Here is a 20,809-nt window from a genome sequence, read left to right on the forward strand (position 1 = left end):
GATGAAAGTGGACAGGGGATGGAGACTGTAGTGGGGAGGCCCTGGCACAGGCTGCCCAGAGAAGCTGTGGCTGCCCCATCCCTGGAAGTGTCCAATGCCAGGTTGGATGGGGCTTGGAGCAACCTGGTCTAGTGGAAGGTGTCCCTGCCCATGGTGGGGGGGGGGAAGAGATGATCTCTAAGGTCTCCTCAACCCAAACCATTCCATGATTCGGTGACACACTGAGATGGGGGAGAAGGGGCAGGAGGGACCACAGTGCCTTGAGCCACAGTTAAGGGAAAGCAAACCCACATATGAGATACAGACCATTTTGTCATAGCCCACGACACAACCATGAGTGTCCCATAGTTGGGACACAGGGAAACCCATCCCAGGAAAGACTTCCAGTGCTATTTGCAGTGCAGAGGACGGGAAGCTGGTGAGCTGGGGCAGGTGTCTCTGAGCTAGGGAGGAGAAGGGGATGCTCCAGCCACCTCCCAGGCTGAGCCATGGCCTGCACGGGCCGGCAGCCACCACAGGCCACTGCAGCAACACACAGAGGGCAGAGACACTTGGGTGCCCAAAAGCAACGCTGGGCTGGAAGATGCAAAGCCTCGACCCTGGAGCGCACCCACCGACCCCTGGGAGAGCCGGGGGGGCTGGAAGTGCCCCCCACCCCGGAAAGGCAGCTGAGAAAGGACAGGGACATGTATGACCCACTTCCTGGCCGTGCTGGAGACCACGTTTCCTCACGGCCCCTCAGCTGCGAGCGCTCGCTCAGCCCAGTCACGTCCCACAGCCCAGCACGTGCTGGCAGCGCCCGCTCCCTCTAAAAAACCCCCCCTCGGGGGCACCCCAGCCCCCCACAACCCTGGGTATTCCCAGAAAACCAACGGCACCACGCTCCCTGCTCCTCTCCCTCCAGCCTGGCAGGTCCCACATACGTGCACTGCACTGCTGCCCTTCCACACAGCCCGAAATCTGCTTTGTTAAGGGTTTTGGGTTGTTTTTTGTCTTTTTGGGTTTTTTTTAATACCATGTTTAAAGTTGTACATTGTTCCAAAGTTTCCTTGTTTCATGTCATTGTTTGTAACTGTGTTTGAAAGTTGGCACATATTTGTTCAATTAAAGATTTATTTGCACTATTTGTTGAATAAAGATTATTCTTGCTAAAAGCTAAATAAAGTTTCATAAAAACTCACACATCCCATAAACAAAATACAATGTCCTTTCCAAAAAAGCGTTGCACAAAACATTTCAAAATCACTCAATTCATTATACAATAAATCCACACACAAAATAACAAGACCTTGCCAGAATACATAATAAAATCTCATTACAACACTTTCAGACCGGAGCTTCAAAGCGGGAGCACAAAGACTGCGCGAACCCCTCGGCCTTGAGCCGTCGCCGGCGGCGTGGCCGGAGCGGCTCCGTGGCCACTCTGAGACTCTCAGCATCCCCAACAGCACCCCTGGCTGCCACCTCCTGGCCTCCCAGTGGCTCCAAACCTGGGGTGGCTCCTGGCCAGCACGTCCCCCCTGCCCCTGCCCCAGGCTGCATCCCATGGCCATTGTGCGGGATGTCCCCGTGGTTGGAGTGGAGACGTCGCTCATGGCCTGAGCGTCACACAAAAGCCTCCCAAACCACAGGATCACGGGGAGAAGGGCTTCCAGCACCACATGAGCCCCGAAAGCAGAGTCCCACTCAGCACCCAAACCCCAAGGATCCTTCCAGAGCCCAGCACATCAATAACCAGGTTGATGATGGTTACAGTTGTGAGCTGAGAAATAAATCCTTTAAGTTTGCACTGAGGTTTAGGGCAGAAGGCACTGCTGAAATACACTCAGGGAATCCCAGCCATGAAAAAGCATCCCCAGACCAGCGAGAGCCCTGAGATCCACTTCCAAAGGAAAACAGCAGCCCCACTGGTTTGCTTGCACCTGGACAAATGCCAACACTGAACACAGCAAAGGCACAGGCAGCACCGGCCTTTGGGCATCTCAAACTGGCACAAAAGAGGACAGTGGCATTGCCACTGCCACCTGCCCTGGTCATGCCAAAACTGGATCACAGAATATCCTGAGCTGCAAGGGACCCACAGGAATCATCCAGCCCAGCTCCTGGCCCTGCACAGACACCCCAACAATCCCACCCTGTCTCTGAGAGCCTTGTCCAAATGCTCCTGGAGCTCTGGCAGCCTTGGGGCCGTGCCCACTGCCCTGGGGAGCCTGATCAGTGCTCAACCACCCTCTGGGGGAAGAACCTTTTCCTGAGATCCAACCTAAACCAGTTTCAGATAAATCTTCTTCCCCCCAGCCCCAAGTGACCACACTGCCAAAGCTGTGCCACTGCACGCCATCCCTGCCCCTGAGCAATCACCGTCCCTGTGCATGGAAACACCCGCCTGTGGAAAACTGACATTTTAATGTACAGCTCCAGAACACCACAATTCTTCCCCCAACCAGAACTTGGAAGCTGGAGAGGTTTTGGAGTCTTTTTCCCAGGTTTTAAGTGCCACAAGAGAAGCCCCCATCGCTGAGGGCTCCCGAAGGGCAATCTCCGTGCACCAGCTCTGCTCCCTCCAGCAGGAATCCGCAGCTTTATGGATGCACTTACCTACCCCCCTCTGAGCAACAGCTGCCCATGTGGGTTTGGTTAGTTTGGAGCAGCTACTCTGCAGCAGCACTGGCGAGAAACCCCCCTGTGCCGAGGAGCCCTGGGCAAGTCCCAAAGGGTGAGGAAAGGGATGACGGAGCACGACGGGCGACGGCAGCGCCCGAGCCTCGCCTGGCTGGGTGTGACAGAGCACCCAGGCTCTGCTGAGCAAGGAAAACTCGGGAATAACGCTAGTAAGAACCTGCTGAGAGAGAGGGATGAGGCTATGGAATAGCTTTCCAAGAAAAATGGAAGTGGAGCTGGCTCTGCTGCCTGAACAGCGGAGGGCAAGCAGCAGAAAACGGGGGCAGAACGAGATGATTATGAAGGTCCCTTCCAACCCAAACCATTTTGTGATCCCAGGATAACAGAGACCACAGCACTGATTCCCTGTCTCCTAAAAACCCAGCTGCCGACAGACACATTTTCCACCTGGAAAAGCTCCTTTAGTTTATTAAAATCAGCTGCTAAAGCTCACGCCAGAGGAGGAGGGATGGGGGACAAAGGCAGCCGAAGGACAAAGACCCTTAAAACGGGTCCTGGTGAGAAGATCTGAGGTACTCAAAGGTCACCCCACTTCACAGCAGGGTTAAAGCTCTGCTTGTTCCTGCCATTTCAAGCACATAATCACTTGCATTAGTTGCTAGAGACGCCTCCCTCCCAGTTCTTGGTGAATATCTTGTCTCCCCAGGCAGAGCAGTATGAACTCATCATGGTTTCCCAATCCTGACCGGGGGCTCTGCGAGCTACTGGCAATACATTTAATAAGTTATTATGCAAATAAAAACTGGACTCGGCCAAGTGAAATATGCTGGCTCTTCAAGTCCCATCTGCATCACAGCAAGGATCTCAATGAACTTTAAAATACTTATTGTCACCACAATGGGTAATATTATATTCTAGTTTGGATCTGTTCCTTCAGAGCATTTGCTCTCATTTGTAGATATTTTTAGATTTTCCTATCCCACTCCTCATTATGAAACACTGAGCTGCAGATTGATTTATTTCTTAAAAGCAAGTTGCTGTTTTCCCAATAACAGATTTAACAAATTTGTTCCACCTGTTCAGTTATGCTTCCAATGTCTTTTTTGTGGTTTCATTGAAGTTTTTTTTAATCCAAACCTCAAAGACTCTAAACTCAGCATTAAAAGACAAGCTCAGCATCATCACTACCACTCACAATTCAAATGCTGCTCCAAATTACTGCAAGCTTTCATTTGTAAGTCGATACAGACAGTAAGATTATGGAGCTTAATGGCTGTGGGCACAAACACACGCTCTTCCAAGGGCATTCTCCTACTGTAAATCCTACTTCAGTGGAACAGGGGCTGACTGCATCCTCCTCACCATCTTCCTCCCTCACCTCAGCCAACCTCAGCCACTGTCTTCAAACAGAGAGCTATTTAAACAGAAATTAAATAATCCTATATATATATTTATCAGAGCCCCTTGAGCCCAGGGTTTTCCGTCACTTTATTGCACCAGCAGGAGAAGCTGTGGCTGCCCCATCCCTGGGAAGGTCCAAGGCCAGGCTTGGAGCAACCTGGGCTAGTGGAAGGTGTCCCTGCCCATGGCAGGTGGTGGAATGAGATGGTCCCATCCGGACCCCATGAACTGCTTCTAAGAACAACTCATCTGCTCAAACCACCTATTTTTGTGTAGCCTCAGTTCACAACTGACCATGTAAGAAGTCCAAGCCTTAAAAGAATAATTTTTAGCTTTCCCAAGTAATTCTCAGGAAGGATTTGAGAAGCAGCATTTCAGTGCACGCTTTGCTGGCGGCTGGTGTGAGTGCACAGGTGCGCATAAGAGCCGGCCAAAAATTCAGCTTCATTTTTATGCAAAGAGTTCTGTTATGGAGGTACCACAGGGGAAAAAGAACAGTGTATGAAACAACCCAAGTCCTTCCAATCTGAAAACATGCAATGACAGTAGAAGCCTGAGAACAGTTTCAGAATCATTTAGACTGGAAAAATCTCCTGAGATCACCCGGTCCAACCGTTCCCCCAGCACTGCCAAGGCCACCCATAACTCACGTCCCCAAGTGCCACATCCACATGGCTTTTAAATCCCTCCAGGGGTGGGGACTCCACCCCCACCCTGAGCAGCCTGTGATAGGCCTGGGCAACCTTTTTTCCATGAAGAAATTTTCCCTGATATCCAATCTGAACCTCCCCTGGCACAACTTGAGGGCATTTCCTCTTGTCCTGTCACTTGGGAGAAGAGATCGATCCCACCTGTCTACAGCCTACTTTCAGGTAAGAGGGAAAGTCCCCCCTCCTTTTGTCCAGGCTGGGCCCTCCCAGTTCCGTCAGCTGCTCCAGACCCTTCCCCACCTTCATTCCCTTCCCTGGACTCGCTCCAGCCCCTCAATGTCTTTCTCATCATGAGGGGCCCCGCACTGGCCCCGGGATTTGAGGGGCCCCAGCAGTGCCCAGCTGCTACAGCATCACAGTCTGACCCTCTGTTTCTCAGAGATTCACTCAAAGAGGTAAGAGCCACCAGCCTTGGGGTCTCCAGACCAAAGTTTGCATCAAGGCCCAGCACCAGCTACTGCAGCCCCCTCAGAACTGCCCTCAGGCACCACCAAGGCTGAACCCCCCTGGTGACACTGCTGCCCCTCTGTCTGACCACCCAACCTACAGCCACTGCCATCATTCCCACCCAGTACTCAATCCAGTGCTCCTTGACTTCCTTCAGCATGACACTAGAAGGTGCAGCAAAGTCCAGTGTGTCTTTGAAGCCTCTTGACCCACAAAGCCCAGCTCTGCCGATCTGCAGATGCAGCAATCAGCACTTCCAAAGCCGATTGACAGGTTTTTCTTCCCCATGGACAACAACCCTGGCAGATCACATTGGAAAAAACCTTTAACAGACAAAAAGGCCAAACTCAGCCCAAACCAACCACCAACTCATGATCTTCAAAACAAGCAACACAATTCACTGTACCTAAAGCTAAAATGGAGCACTGTGCAGGACTCCTCATCCTTCTGCAACTCAAGCTGCCACACTCATCTCCACTGGCTTCCAGGCAACCTACACCAGCAGAGCTCCCTAAATCACTCATATTATGGTGTCAAAGCCATCTCTACACCGAGCCCAGCTGAATCAACCAACCTAAAAGCCACCACAGCAGCAGCCGCTGGGGACACAGGACCAACAGGGCACCGTGTAGAACATGGACAATCTCTTCCATCTCTAAACCGCTGGTAACCGCCATAAATTTTCCCTACAAAGCCCAAGAACTTCAAACCCAGAGAACCAGCCTTTAAAAAACCCCATCCAAGCAGTTGCCCTGGGTTTTGTTACTGCTGTTACATCGTAGGCGCCCGTCAGCCTGACACGTCCCGACACGAGAGCCCTCAGGAGCCCCAACCAAAGGAACCCACGGCTCCTCTTGCTCTGTCAGACCTCTCCTCAAAGCACAGTTAACTGTGCTGCTCCCCCACAACCAACCTCCTTACCAGCATGAACATCTCATGTGGGTCCGTTTCGGGGTAAGACCGAAAATAAAGATGAGGGAAGGCGAATTTTTGGAAGAGCAGTAACTGCAGCTCCGTTCTGGGAACGTAAGGCATATTTCATGGGAAGATGTCAGCTACTCGCTTTTAATGCTGACAGTGTCATTTGCCCTTCAGCGAGAAGAAAGGCATGTAAGCAACACAAACCAAACGAAAATTTCCCCATTGCGAAGCGTTTCTGCCAGGAAACACAGTCCCAGTGTCATGTTTCTTATGCCCTTCCTTGTACAATAACCCTCAAAGGCCACACTTCCAAAGTTTTATTACTTGGAATTTCACATGCCAGAGTTCACAGGGCATCCCAGACACCCTTTGGACCAGCTTCATTCCAGTGCCTTTCTGCATCATGTAAAATCACATTGAAATCAGGGGGAGCAGCTGGATCAGGACCGACGTCACCACTTTAAAACCTGAAATAACCTATTTTTCCTGATTTTTCAAGTTGAAGTGTCCCTAATTCTCACAAATGCAGTTTTACTTCATTCTCCAAACACAAACAATGACCAGGACAGAGAGAATGGTGGATGAGCATGTGGCACAGCACACTGATCCTCCCAGAAACATTTATTACTATTTAATAACACTTAAGACCAATTCCAGCCCCAGCACGAGGTGATGGCGAAGTCCAGTTGGGGTGGGGGTGAAATGACTTTTGGGGTCACAGCAAGGGCTGCGTAAGTTACTCCCCTCCACCCCTTCCAAACTCAGTTTTTACTGCCCAAATCAAATGTTTTCCTTTAGTTGTTTTTAAACCACCTCTAAGAGCCCCACAGACTAAAGTTAGAAAGCATCACGCAAAAAACGTTCGATTCCAGTGTTTTTAAAACTGTTTCATGCACTATCTCACCACACTTGGCCTCACTCCAATTAACCACTAAATGCCAAGGAGTCAAACAAAAGAGCAAAAAATCATTTGTTATCTCAAAGCTGCATCTGCTGACAAACTCTGCAGTGGGTTTTTGTTGCTATTGTTCTCCAGGTTTGGGCTCTTTGAGTACTTAACGATAACAAAATCGTTAGGTAAATATGTCAGGAGACCTTCCCTGTCAGCCGTTGCCTCGGGGTGTGATTTCTGTTCACAGACATAAAAATTTTTGCTATTTGCCAGATTTCAGATAGCAAACTTGGATCCCCTGGGAGATACCTGGCTCTTGTGCACCCGCAGCAGGAATATTTAACTGCTTCAGTACCTGGTGCTGACACACAGCTCGGAGCCACATGGGATCTCCTCTGGGACCTGGTCAAAATGTAACTGCCCCAACCTCCCCCATCAGAATTATCATTTATAAATTGGGTTTTCAGCATCTTCAGACATGGAAAAATATGGTTGTGAGTCAGGAGGACCCACCAGCAGGGAAGCTCACAGTCAGGGGTCTCTGGAGGTGTTCTCCTGAACCTACCTGCAGCCACCTGCACACAACTGGGCTCAGAAAGTCTTTAGGAACCAGCTAGCTAATGTTTCAGCCAAAATCCCTCCCTGGTCCAATATCTAGGTACCAGAGGGGAAGAACTTGAGTTATTCTCATCTTAACGTGACAATCAGTCCTCACCTCAGCCAGGGGATTGCAGAGAGTTCCAACAGCCCTTGCACGAGGTGCTGCTGTCTGGAAGGGGGGCAAGGGTGGAGGGAAGGGGATGGGAAGCATCACTAAGGCACTGAGAACCCCCAAATACCACGTCACTGCCAAACAGCCCAGTCATCCTGCAAAGCAGGAGAAAAGGAGCCCAGCAGTTTAGGGAGGAAAGAGTTGACAGCTCTTTGCTGTATCCAGCGTCATTTTCCTTGGCAAATCCAGGCTGTTGTTGGAGACGTGCGCCAGACGCCCGGATCTGCCGAGCTGAGCCTGCAGGAGCAACACTTCCTATTTAACACTTGAAGACCTCAACTCCCCAGAGCTCGCCCCACGGCCCCATCCCGGCCGACACATGGGGCCGGCACACGTGGGACCGGCCCTGGCACCACACACAGAGCCAGGCCCTGCCCAGGCCCTGCAGCCACACACGGGAGCGGGAATCACGTGCCGTGCACGTGTGCTTGGAGAGGGATCCTGCTTTTACAGGGATGTGCTGCTCTCCCCTTGGAGTGTGCACCGACGGCCATGCCCGCTCCGGGACTTCACCACCGGCTGGGAATTCGCAGCAGGGGTGATGCCAAGGTACCAGCGGGAAGCTGTGGGGTCCAGCCCAACTCCCAGAGTCCATGGCACAGTGGGTTAGGGATTTAGGGATTCCCCTGCTCCATCTGCTGCTCGTGCTGAGCCCAAAATGAGAACCTTAAAGCTCATCCAGTGCCACCCCCTGCCATGGGTAGGGACACCTCCCACTAGCCCAGGTTGCTCCAAGCCCTGTCCAACCTGGTCTTGGACACTTCCAGGGATGGGGCAGCCACAGCTTCTCTGGGCAACCTGTGCCAGGGCCTCACCACCCTCACAAGGAAGAATTCCTTCCCAATATCTCATTTAAATCGACCCTCTTTAGTTTAAACCCATCACCCTTTGTTCTTGCAACCCCAGGTTCTAAGCAGACCAAGAATCTGTGGATGAGCCGTATTCTGAGCCAAAACAACTCTTGTCAACAGCAGGAGAAAACTCCAAGTTGGCAAAAAAGATATTGCTAAATAGAAAATTTAATAATCCCTTAAAAATGGCAATTAACATCTTTTAACTTTGCCTTCCCCCCCACCATAGAAAAGGTATCCTTTTGACCTCAAAAATCTCCCAAAATTTACTCCAATGGCATATGGAGGTAATTCCTGGTTGCCTCCTCTTGCCCTTGGACGGGATCATTCCCTTTCCCAGCAAGAGTTAACACCCCAGACTGAGCAAGCACCAACAAGCCCTTCCACCGCCCCAAGGCAGCCAACTACTCAGTGAGTTCATTATCACTAAAAAGATACAAACAGCTGCAGTATAAAACCCAACTATTTTCTTTATGGGTTTTCATCCTGCTCTCTAGATGCACCTCATCCAGCAATTCTCAGAGCTGATTTTTCTGCCACAGGGTATGTTTTATGGGAAAACGTGAGAATTTCAGCTTTCCAGGCAGAACTGTTGCCCCTCCTGCAGCCCCGGGAACAGCAGCAAAGCAAAAAATTACAATAAACCCTTCACTTTCGAGTCTGAACTGTCTTGTCTTCTCAGTATCAAGGCAGGTTGGCAACAGTGCCAGCTACCAGCTTTAAATGCTTTATCCTATTTTCCTATCCCATGGGAAAATTAGAGTAAAGTGCTGGTAAAGGGTAGCGGTAGCTCAGCAATTTGTTTTTGCAAAGTTAAGGAAATAATTGCTCCAAAATTATTTCCTGGATTAATTTCACCGAGCCCAGCACGTGGAGAAGACTGGAAGGATCACACAAAGTCTGCTTAGGCCATTAGTGCCTGTCCCACACAGTGTCCCCATCCCACACTTCCCTGGGAAACCCGGGGAAAGCCGCTGACGCTTCACGGATCAGATAATAAAAGGAAGGATTCAAATATTTATTTCTTTTTAGAAAATATAAATATTATTATCAAATAATAATGATATTCAAATACTTTGATCTTTTTCCCCTGCTGGACAGGGCACACTGGTGTTCTCACCCATCTGGGAAGGAATGCCAACATCAGTCGATTAAAATAAGAAACAGAGAAGGGAGAGGTTGCTCAGAGAAGCTGTAGAAGTGTCCAAGGCCAGGCTGGATGGGACTTGGAGCAACCTGGGCTAGTGGAAAGTGTCCCTACCCATGGCAGAGGGCGGAACAAGATGGGTTTTAAGGTCCTTCCCAACCCAAACCATTCCATGATTCTGTGATTAGGCAGCACCACAACCCAACACAGCATGTCCCCAACTCTCCTACTCACACAAAATTTACAGTTCCAGAGCTGGTATCTGCTCCGAAGTGGGTTTTACTTCCAGTGCTGCCTTAATAAACATCCTCCCTGTCTCCCCCTCCACGGTGCTTTGTTCTCAGGAGAGGCTGAAAGCCCAGAGGTGCCATGAATTGCAAAGAGGGATTAAAGGACAAAGGGCCAGCCCCCCACTGCCCTGGGATGGGATTTAACCCACTGTGTCACCCCCTGGGACACCGGGCACTGCCAAGGAGGGGAAACACTGGAGACAGGGAGGGTCTGACCTCCCAAAGCCATATCTGGATCCTCTCTGTGGCTGTGCTGGCACAAACTGAGCCCACATGTGGGCAGTTCTGGCAGGAGGGTGAGCCTTCCCCAGCCCCCTCCTCCTCCTCACTGCCCCTGGAAGCAGCCAGCAGCTCCCAGCCCTTGTATCCATGTCCTGCTGCAACGCGCAGTGACCACAGCCCCGAGCAGCACAACACAACCCTGGCCACGGCACAACACCATTGGGAAACATCCACCCTGGCACAGCCACACAACGCTCACCGCAGCAAAGCCACCACGGCACAGCCACCCACCACAGTGCCACACCAGTCATCCCCTCGTGGTGCAGCACCCACCACAGTGCCAGGCCAGTCATCCCCTCGTGGTGCAGCACCCACCAGGGCACAGCCACCCAATGCCTGCTGCTGCCAAGCCACCGAGCTCAGCCCCACGCCATGCAATGACCCCTGATCCCGATGGATCCCTCGCAGCTCAGCACGCTCCAGGATTCCATGCCATGCAGCACAGCCCCGTCCCATGAAACACTGGCCATTTCAAAGCCATCCAAAACAACCCCACGATGTGCAACCCCGGGCCGAGCAACTCAACCCCAGGCCACGCAATGCTTCTTGTGGCAAAGCCACGCAACTCCACGCCACACCGTGCAGCGAGAGCCCAGGCCACACAACACCCTGCCATGCAACGCCCTCCACTGCCAAGCCATGCAATACATCTCCATGACGTGCAACCCCCAGCGCTCCAAAGCCACACGACCCAATGCCCACCACTGTTCTCCCACTCCTCTCCCGACACACTCCGGAACAAACTCCTGAACAAACCCTAGAGGAGGCTCGTGCTGGTGCCAGGGTCCATCGTTGCCCAGTTCCTCCTCACTCCGTGCAGAGCTGAAGCACTCACAGCTCCCATCCCACCTCCAGTCGCTGCCGTTTCTCCCGGTGCCCGAGCACAGAGCCCGGGAGCCGAGATGCAGCCCCGGCAGGAGGATCCTGGCACTCCCCATTTGGAAGGAGTTACAGCCCTGGCACCCCATCAGTGTGATCCTGCCTCGTTAGTACTTCGCACTTACAGCAGCATTTCATTTGGGCTTACGGAAAGAGCTCATTTTCATAGGCACCCATCTGGGAGTGATTATTCCTGCTGCAGTAGCATCCAGGCCCGACTGGCATCGGCACCATTAGCACACAAAAACCAGAGTTTAACAAGAGAGCACTTACCACTGCAACCACCCCATAAAGGCACTTAACTATGTTAAAATTGCATCCAAATCTCCCTGTAATTCCACTTGTGCACAATGGATCCTGACAGATTACACCTCTTCAGAGACACACTTACCACTCACTCACTGCATGGAATTTACTCAGTGCTTCACATCTCCCAAGCCCCCTCAGCCTCTCCCAGAACTGCTACCTTCTGCAGCCAGACACCTCTAAAAATAACATCCTCCTAAAGTGTTGAAAGATATTAAAATATAAAGCCATTAACGTATAATAAGACTGGAATGAGAGCTTCGCATGCTCTGAAGCTCTCAGGGTTTGGCTTCCAGTCAAGAAAAATATATTGGATTAGTATGAGAGCAAAATTAGGATGGTGTGCAGTTTAATTAGCATTACAAGACACTACATGTGTATGGGAGAGCAGAGAAGATTTATGTTATTATGCGGTAAGAAAAATAACGTTAAAATGTTAGAATAATATGGGTTTGATACAGCACTATGTACTCCGGGGTTAAGGGAAAGATAACTCTGGAATGCCACTGAGTGTTCTTAAAAACCCAGGTTTGAGGGTTTGCCAGTGAACTCGAAAAACTGTGGAAAAACCCTGCAATTTGGTCACGAGTCAGTCAAACACTTACTCTGGCAACAACCATGGTCTCCGTCAAGGAATTCAATAAACACTGGTAAAACATCCTGGTCCTCACACAAAGTCACAGTACTAGTGCTTCACAGAACCAGCAGAAAATAGAAATAAAGCAAACACAGTTCGGCTGGGGAAGGGGATGATGGGGCAGAGCTGGCAAGAGCCTGGAAGGGAAGGAAGCGCCGTGCTCGGATTGCACGCTCCCTGCTGCCCTGGTGTTATTCCTCTGTTAATCACATTCCTCTGTTTCCAACAAGACATCAGCATCCCCACTCTCCTCCATAAGCTGCATCCCATCCTCCTCTCCTTCCTGGGCATCACTGGGTTCACCTCACAGTTGTTCCCAGCAGCCACAGCTGCCTGCACTCCCCGGGTCAATAATCCCCATGATGCCGACAGAAGCTTCGAGACAGCAGTTGGAATTTATATTTCATATTTCCCAGCTGCTTCCTCTCTCCCAGAGGTGAGGTTTTTCTCTGTTTACCTCCTCAGCATTCCCATCTTCCCACACTTTGAGGGTATCCCTGGCAAGATGCACTCACGGCCACCCTGTGCTCAGACATCCCAAAGCCACAGCTACTTTTTTTCCCTCCCTTTTCCAAAGCAGAGTTTCTAAGCTCCAGCCCTCACAGTGAACATCCTGGGAATGGTGACATCCCACCACATACAACACAGTGTCCATCCCACCTGCTCAGTGTCAGGGGGCACAAGGAATGGCACCCAAACAGCATCATAAATCTGGGATAAGGATGCTGGGAAGGTCCTGTTAGAGCTGAAGATGTCCCTGCCCATGGCAGCGGGGTTGGACTCGATGGCTTTGAAAGGTCCTTTCTACACCGAAGCCTTCTCTGATTCTACAGTTCCAGGGACCAGCCAGGCTGTCTGCACACAGCCAGAGGAGACAGCTCCTGCTCACACCAGGAATTAACACCACAATACACACAGGGATGCACCTCCAACCCCCGGGGCACAGCTCATGCTGTATTGAATTTCCCAGTGGATGCAGCACATCAGATTTTACCTGGAATATTCATAGGCATAGCAGCAGGAATATGTTTTCTATCTGATATCAGGCAGCCCCCCTTTCCTGTGCAGACCCTTGGGCAGCCTCTGGAATGTCTGTCGAGGACAGGCACTTCCGAGGAGGGAATGAAGGCAACCAGAGCCCAGCATTAACCAGACAGAGCTCTGTGGGCTCCTTCACTGCCCTGTGAGAGCCTCCTCCAGCTACAACCAGGACCACGAAGTGGTATTCGAGGGAAAACCCACCATAAATCACATCCCTAATCACCATCTTGCTTCTGCACAGACCTGGCATTTCCATAACCCAGGATGAGAGTTGTGAAATCCCAACACACGTGTCCTGATCAGGTATTTAAAGGTCTGAGCCTGCAGGACAGTGTGCAGAGGCCGCTGATGCTGGAGAAGTGTTTCCAGGACACACTGCTCAAAGATTTCAGCACATGGCCAGGTTTCAGTTTGGCCCCGATCCATCACTGCCAGTGCAGCCTCCTGGCTCAGGAAGTAGGTACCAGACAGAGGGATAAAGGTGCATGGATGAGCTACAGGTATGCTCAGGGTGTGAAAAGCCTCTGGAGCAGCTTTTACACCTTTAGACCCTTTGACAGCACATAGTGCCAATCAAACCCGCCTCTGACTCAGGAGCTGAGATTGACAAGAAAGGGCAAAACAACTGCAATTTCACACTGGTGAGGGAAAAGAAAGGAAGAAATTCTTCCCTGTGAGAGTGGGGAGGCACTGGCACAGGTTGCCCAGAGAAGCTGTGGCTGCCCCATCCCTGGGAGTGTTAGGTCAGGTTAGACGGGGCTTGGAGCAACCTGGGCTGGTAGAAAGTGTCCCTGCCCATGGCAGGGGGTGGATCTGGGTGAGCTTTGAGGTCCCTTCCAACCCAAACCATTCCAGGATTCTCTGTAAGTCAGGAATGCCAATGTGAGCACTACTCAAAAGCGGAAACATCCCTTGTTAAAATGGTGAGGAGCAGAGACCAGGAACAGACACCATGGCACAGAGGAAGGTGAACACTGGGAACAGAACTGCTGCTCAGCACATTTTTTTGGATGACTCAGCACTTCCCTCCCCCTCCCCCCAGCTGCAAGCGCCTCCACAATTAGTTTGATTCGACAGAACTGATGGTATTTGATCCCATTCCAAAGCCAGCCTTTGGCAGCTTTTCCACCCGTCTCGGGACACTCTCAGGGCACACGCTCTGCTTGGCATTGGCTAAAAACATGTTTTGGCAGAAACGCGGTACGACACAGATTTGGTTGGAGAAACAGCACAGGAACAATGCTCTGCACAACTCAGATATTATAGAGGTGATTTTTTGACAGCAGGATACAATTTAATTTAGGCATAAAATACTCCAAAGGGCAGGAAGCAGTGCCCTGCTGTGGATCTCCACGAGCGGAGCCACAAGCAAAGTGCTCGACAGAATCCCTCTCCCATCCCACAGCACACACACCTGAAGGGATTATTTGGATTTTATCCCACCAGCCAAGGCTGAAGGCACCAGAGCTCCCCAAACCCGCTCCTGCACCTCAGAGCACTCGAAGAGTCGATGAATTAAAGCAGCGCTAACAAACCCCTCATCTCGCAGCCAACGTGGTGATGCAACAGCCGGCGGGTTCTGGGACAAAGATGTGGACTACAATGCCTCACCCTCTGCCATGAAAAACTGCCCTTGGATCCTAAATGAGTTACATATTTGGATACCCTGTAAGATAGCGAAGCGGGGCCTTATCGAGCTGCCAAATCTCACTCCTGTCATGAGGTCATTTCTGGCACGTGGCCAGGCGAGATTTCAGCCAAAATCTCGGTGCTGACCATCGCCCCCCATCCTTCCCCCCCCCCTCGCTCCTCTTCCTCCTGCCTCAGGTCAGGAAGGCGGGGAAAAATAAAATAATTAAAAAATAAAGAAAAAAAGGGTCAGGAAGGGCAGTGTCTTTTGTTTTTAAACCAGCCTGTACAATCACAACACACACACACTCATTACTTGGCCTCTTCACTGACGACACTTCACGCAGCTGAGGGGCGGTTTGAGGGCTCAGAGCACCACGGTCTTTGGGATGCCAGGTACCCCCCAACACACCCCAACTCTGACCCCAGCAGAGAAATGTCATCGACCAGATCTCCCGAATTAATTATTTAGTAATTTTGGCTTCATTTTTGCAAGCATTACGTGCACAGGACCACACTTTGGGTTTACAGCAGCACAGCTCGGAAAAGCTGCGAGGAACCCCACACGCCCCCTGAAGCTTGATGATAACTTTCTGAGTAAAGCTGTTAGCAAACACCTCGTTTCATTGGTTACATTGCTTTAACCATCGAAGGGATGTACTCACAGCACCCCAGGACACGGAAAGTGGTTGTTTTTAGCTGCACATCAACTCAAGTAAATGGCAAAGCAGAAAATTCAGCACGGAATGGGGTGAGCAGCACTACTACAAATCCCATGAATCACACACGTTGTCACGGCAGTTCCCGACCGGGGCGGTGAGGTGCCAGTGCCCTGGACATTCAGCCTTCCCCGTGTCCCCACTACCAGGAAACTTCCTCTCGCAACCAACTCCTTCCATACATCCCAAAGAATTTTCCATCTTAAGCCTGACAGGCCAGATGTAAATGAAAGAAATAAATAATTAGTGTTACCTTATCTGGAGTACGTCAGCTGTACCAGCAATGCCTGGATCTCCGTACGCATCCCGAGACAAATTACCTAACGCTGTAATTTATGAACGCCTCAAGTATTTGCCCTGGTATTTCATTATGCACTCGCTGGAAAGAAGAGCTCTAAAGACTAAACAGATCCAGCACGATAACACGAAAGGCACTCCAGCCGCGTGCTATTCCGAGGCAACCCAAGAATCCCAGCACGACATCGAGCTGCTCCGGCTCACTTAGTGTTGACACTGCCGGGGCAGAGAAGGGAGAACAGAGAGCCATGACCCGAGAGCTCGGGTTCCCTCTGGTTCAGCGCTTAACTGGGATTTTATTGTGGGAAGCTGCGGGATCCGGCAGCGGTGGAAGCGCCAGCCCGGCTTTCCCGGGGGCAGCCGAGGCCGGCGCGGCGGAACCGCTGCCCGCTGCCAAGTGGGAGGAAGACTTCCCAAACTCGCCGCTTTATCAAAGCTATTTTTGTCCTTCCTCCCCCCACATTGATAAGCAGTAGGGCGAGGACCGCCAGGGTGCTGGGGTTTGGCGTCTCCCCCCGAAACCCCAGTGGGACCCCCCGGCAAAGCCACCCGGCACCTTTGGGGAGCGGACCATCCGCTCGGGAGGCTCAAGGGGGAGGAAACTCCTTCCTCCAGCTTATCCTGCTCGCAGCGAAGTTTCGTGCCTGGAAAAAATGAGCTAAGTTTGCGAGCGGAGGCCCCAGCTCCGCTCCGGCTCTACGGAGGCTCTCGGGACAGGCGACCCCCCCGGGGGCTCAGGACAGCCGTGGGGACAACCGGGAGACAGATGCCAACCAGTCCTGCACAGAGTCAGGAGCTGCTGCAGGGGGGACACCGAGGCATCACGGGCAAGGCTGATGCACCTGGGTTGAGGGGGAACTGAGATAACGAAACCCACCCCAGCTGGAGGGAGGGGAGCGAGCGGAGGGCGATGCGGGACTGGGATTCCCCCGCACACCGCGGGTACGGGGTGACCTGTGCGGAGCTCCCCGGCCGCTGCACCCGCGCCCGGGGGTCCCCCAAGGGCCGGGGCAAAGCCGCTGCCCTCGGCCAGGGCTGGGCTGTCGGGAGCGGGCTCGACACGGCGGGGCTGTCGCGACAGGGAGGAGGCGGCAGCAGGTGGAGCGCGGACGGCCCCGCAGCCCCGTCACCCCAGCCCGGGCGAGGGAACCCGCGCTCCCCCCGCGCTTCACCCCCGCACCAGAGTTTGGGGCTTCCCCCCTTTGCCAAGTAACCCCGACCGGGGGGCTGTTCCCAAGCGCCCCGGGGAGCGGCACCCGCGCCGGGGATGGAGGGGAGACGGAGAGAGGATGGAGGGGAGATGGAGGGGGATGGAGCCCGTCACCGCGGTGTCCCCCGTCCCCGCCCGGACCCACCTGCTGGCGCCGCTCCGCGCCCTCGGCCGCTCTCTGCGGGCGGCCCGCGGCGGGGGCTCCGGGCGCTGCCGCCGTCCCGTCCCGGCGCGGCGGGGCCGCGGGCTGCGGGCCGCGGTCGCGGCGGAGCTCGGAGCGCAGCTCCAGGTAACAGCCCAGCGTCAGGACGTGCAGCGCCAGCGACAGCGCGAAGAAGCCGAGGAAGAGCCGCCAGCTGCCACCGCCGCCGCCGCCGCAGGAGGAGCAGGCGCGGGCCGCCGCCGCCCTGCGCTCCGCGCCCATGGTGCGCTCGGGCGGAGCGGAGCCGAGCGGCCCCCGCGCTGCTGCTCCCGGGGCGCGCCGGGCACCGCGGGCTGCGCGGCCGGGCCGCCTGCCCCCGCCAGGGGGCGGGGCCGCGGGCACGGGGCGGGGCCTGGCCCGCGGGGCGGGGCCGAGGGGCGGGGAGGGACCGGGCCTGGCAGAGGGTGGGGCGGGGCTTCGCCTCAGAGGGGCGGGACCAGGCGCTGGGGGGGCGGGGCTCCACCGGGGAAGGGCCGCCGCGGCGCCCCGCCAGTGGGCGGGGCTTCGTCGGGGAGGGGCGGAGCCCGGTTCGCCCGGTGGGCGGGATTTCGCCCGCGGTGGGGCGGGGCCGTGCGATGGGCGGGGCCAAGCGGAGCCGGAGCTCCGCCCCGCTGCGCGCGGGAGCCGTCCCGGGCCCGATCCTGATCCTGGTCCTGATCCCGATCCTGCTCCTGGTCCTCATCCTGCTGCCCACCAGCTCCCTCATCGGATCCCAGTAAAGCCCCCCGGCCCCTGGGTTGCTGGAACAGCAGCAGGAGGGCAGCAGGACCCTCCAGCTGAGCAGGGGGACCCCCAAACGAGCCTTTGCACCACCGGGAGCAGTTTATTGACCGTTTATAGCCGAGGAAGCAACGTATCAAAAGCAGTCTACAAAGTCTTCGCAGATTCTATTACCAGTCAGAGGGTTTAATTGATAACGAGACAGATAATGAGATTTATAAGGTGCTGTGTGATGCTCACCTGCCACGGACTGCAAGGAAATTTGGATACAGCATTGGAAACGATGTGAGCAAACCAGAGAGGTGGCCTGACGAAAACAGAATGTGATTTGGAAAAATAAAAGGAAAAAAAGAATAAAATAAGTTGTTAATGTCAGGAGAGGAGGCTGTGAGGGGAAGGCAGGAGGTGGCACTGCTGAGGAGGATTCCAGCTGGTTTCAGAGGATCTGATAACGCAGAGCAGGTCAGCTGGGGAAGGAAGTGCTGGGAAGGGATGTCAGAGCTGCCACCAGCTCTCCAGGAAGGGCCCCCTCACCAAGGTCTGTCACCAGCACATCCCTGGGATCGGGGTCCTGGATGGTCCTGTGCAGGTCTTTGTTCCCATCATCCCAGAGACAGGGTGAGGTTCCCACAGGGCTGTCCTTTCCAGCTCTTCCAAGTCCTGGAGCAAATTGTCTGGGAATCTGTGGGGTCTTCATCACATGGATCACAGCCATAGAGAGTCCAGTGGCGGCTTTGTCCTGCCTTTGGGGAGAAGGACGACCTTTTCCAGCCCTTCCTATCCTTGTTTTCCTGCAGTAGGGCTTTTCCTTCAAGTTCTGTGTCATAGACATGAAATTACATGAGAAGCCTCTGTTTTCATTTAAGAAAGAAATGTTTCCCTAATATTTGTGAAGAAAAAAACTGGAAGCATTAAGCTCTGCCAACTCCAACAACTGAGGAGCAGAAAGCAAATAAACACAAATGAATCCTCTGTTCAAAACTCCGTAATTATTGTAGGAACATTCATAATTATTTGAGTGCTTAGTGTTGTTACTGGTTTTCACAGAAACACAGAATATCCTGAGTTGGAAGGGACCCACATGGATCATCGAAGTCCAACTGCTGCACCACCAAAATCCTGTTTTTCAAGGTCAAAATCCCAAACTAACCATAGGCTTGCAGTGGCCTCGTTCCATTTTCAAGAGTCATTTATGTTACTTTTAGAGTGAATTGTAGAGGTCAAGTCACCCCTGTGGTTGGGTCAGTGGGAAGACATGAGCTCACCTTTCCTGCCCGGATCCTCAGACTGAGGGATTTCTGCCTCCTAGAGCAGATCGTTCAGCATCCCACTAATTAAAAAGGATGTAATTAATATATAATTAATATCTGCCTTCCCAGACCTGAGATCCTCATGCACGGACTGGTCGAGCCCCACAGTCGATGGTTCCTCTGGTTCTCTGGTGGTTTATTTTCATTTCTCTTGTTCTGAACATTCATCCCCTTTCACTGCCACCCCTGATTAACTTTGTTACATGGATGAAGAACCAGGACTCCAAGGGGTCCTGGTCCAGGAGAGGCAGGAAGCAGAGGACAGGGGAAAATGCAGAAGCAGCAGGATTCGCGATGCTCTGGATGGGAAAATAAAGTACAGTCAGGAGGGTCCTTGGGAGGGTGAGCAGAGGCTGAGGAGGAGGAGAACACTCAGAGGGCGTGTCTAGAATGACTTTTTCTCTTGATTCCCAAACTTGCTGGTTTTTTCCCATCATCCCCTTCCCATCCCAGCAGGATTTAACAAAAGGTGGGAGGAACCTGCTGTAGCTCAGGAGATCTCCCTTCCCTCTGGAATGGGTACAACTCTCTGCATAACACAAGGCACTCCATGGCAGGTCCCAGTTCCCCTCTCCATGTGAATTCCACAGATCTGGGAATCTCTCAGAGGGATCTTGTAAAGCAGATCTGAGCCCATTCCCCATTGATGGTTTGGCAACAGCTGTAATTTCTGCAGCGGCAACAGAGTCGATTTTAACATGTGTGACCTAAAAGCTTTGGAATTCCTGTCTTTCCTTTGAGGAAAGCTCAGCTAAACTGCAGGAAAGCCATCCCTTAGTCTCTCAGTGGTGTCAGCAACAACATGAGTACAATAAAGTCTCCTGAAACCTGAAGTCCTGGCGCGCCGACAGCGCATCCACAGGCGTTTACAAGCCCTCAGGATGGAGGATCCTGGTTTTATAGAGTCTCCATGCAGCCCTACAATTACCATTCCTTTTCCCCAGCAAGATCCAAGATGTTCCATACAATCCGCTTTGCTTAAGACTGTTTTTTCAATAACTATGAGCCCTGTCTGTGCAGGAAAGGTCTATTTGTGTCCAACTGCTTCCATAGGGGCACTGATTGAGCAACACATTTGTGTTATAAGAGCAAGAAGTACTAAGGAATTGTGTTCATGGGATTTCTCCTTCCTGGCTCTGTGCTATTCCAAGATCTTCCCTCTCTCTCACACTATCACTGTCTCTCTCTGATCATTCTCTGATCCCTCCCATTTTACTCCATGAATTCTTATAACATTTAGTTGCCCAGAGAAGCTGTGACTGCCTCATCCCTGGAAGTGTTCAAGGCCAGGTTGGAGAGGGTTTGGAGCAACTTGGACTAGTGGAAGGTGGAAAGGTGGCAGGAGATGGCACTGGATGGGCTTTTTACAGCATGTCCTTTTCACAGAGAATGAAAAATTGGTGTATTGACTCTTCCTGTGCTTGTTTTCATGCTTTCCCCCTCAGAAATCAGAAGATTCTGACTTCTAAGAATCAGCAGCACACTGACACCTCATTCTCCTGCACAGCCAAGCCCCTGCTCTGC

At 52.6% G+C, this 20,809-nt stretch overlaps 1 protein-coding gene across 2 annotated transcripts in view; it reads right to left on the minus strand.

The window, feature by feature from the left end:
- EDA (ectodysplasin A) overlaps positions 1-17,486 on the minus strand; it is a 65,474-nt gene extending 47,988 nt beyond the window's left edge. For both annotated transcript variants that reach the window (XM_032702388.1, XM_032702387.1), the window contains exon 1: positions 17,199-17,486. In XM_032702388.1, the coding sequence (XP_032558279.1) occupies positions 17,199-17,477 (279 nt within the window). In that variant the 5' untranslated portion in view covers positions 17,478-17,486. The remainder of the gene's footprint in view (positions 1-17,198) is intronic.
- Between the last annotated feature and the right edge of the window lie 3,323 nt (positions 17,487-20,809).

This window comes from Chiroxiphia lanceolata, chromosome 14 (genome assembly GCF_009829145.1).
Source record: "Chiroxiphia lanceolata isolate bChiLan1 chromosome 14, bChiLan1.pri, whole genome shotgun sequence".
Taxonomy (NCBI): domain Eukaryota; kingdom Metazoa; phylum Chordata; class Aves; order Passeriformes; family Pipridae; genus Chiroxiphia; species Chiroxiphia lanceolata.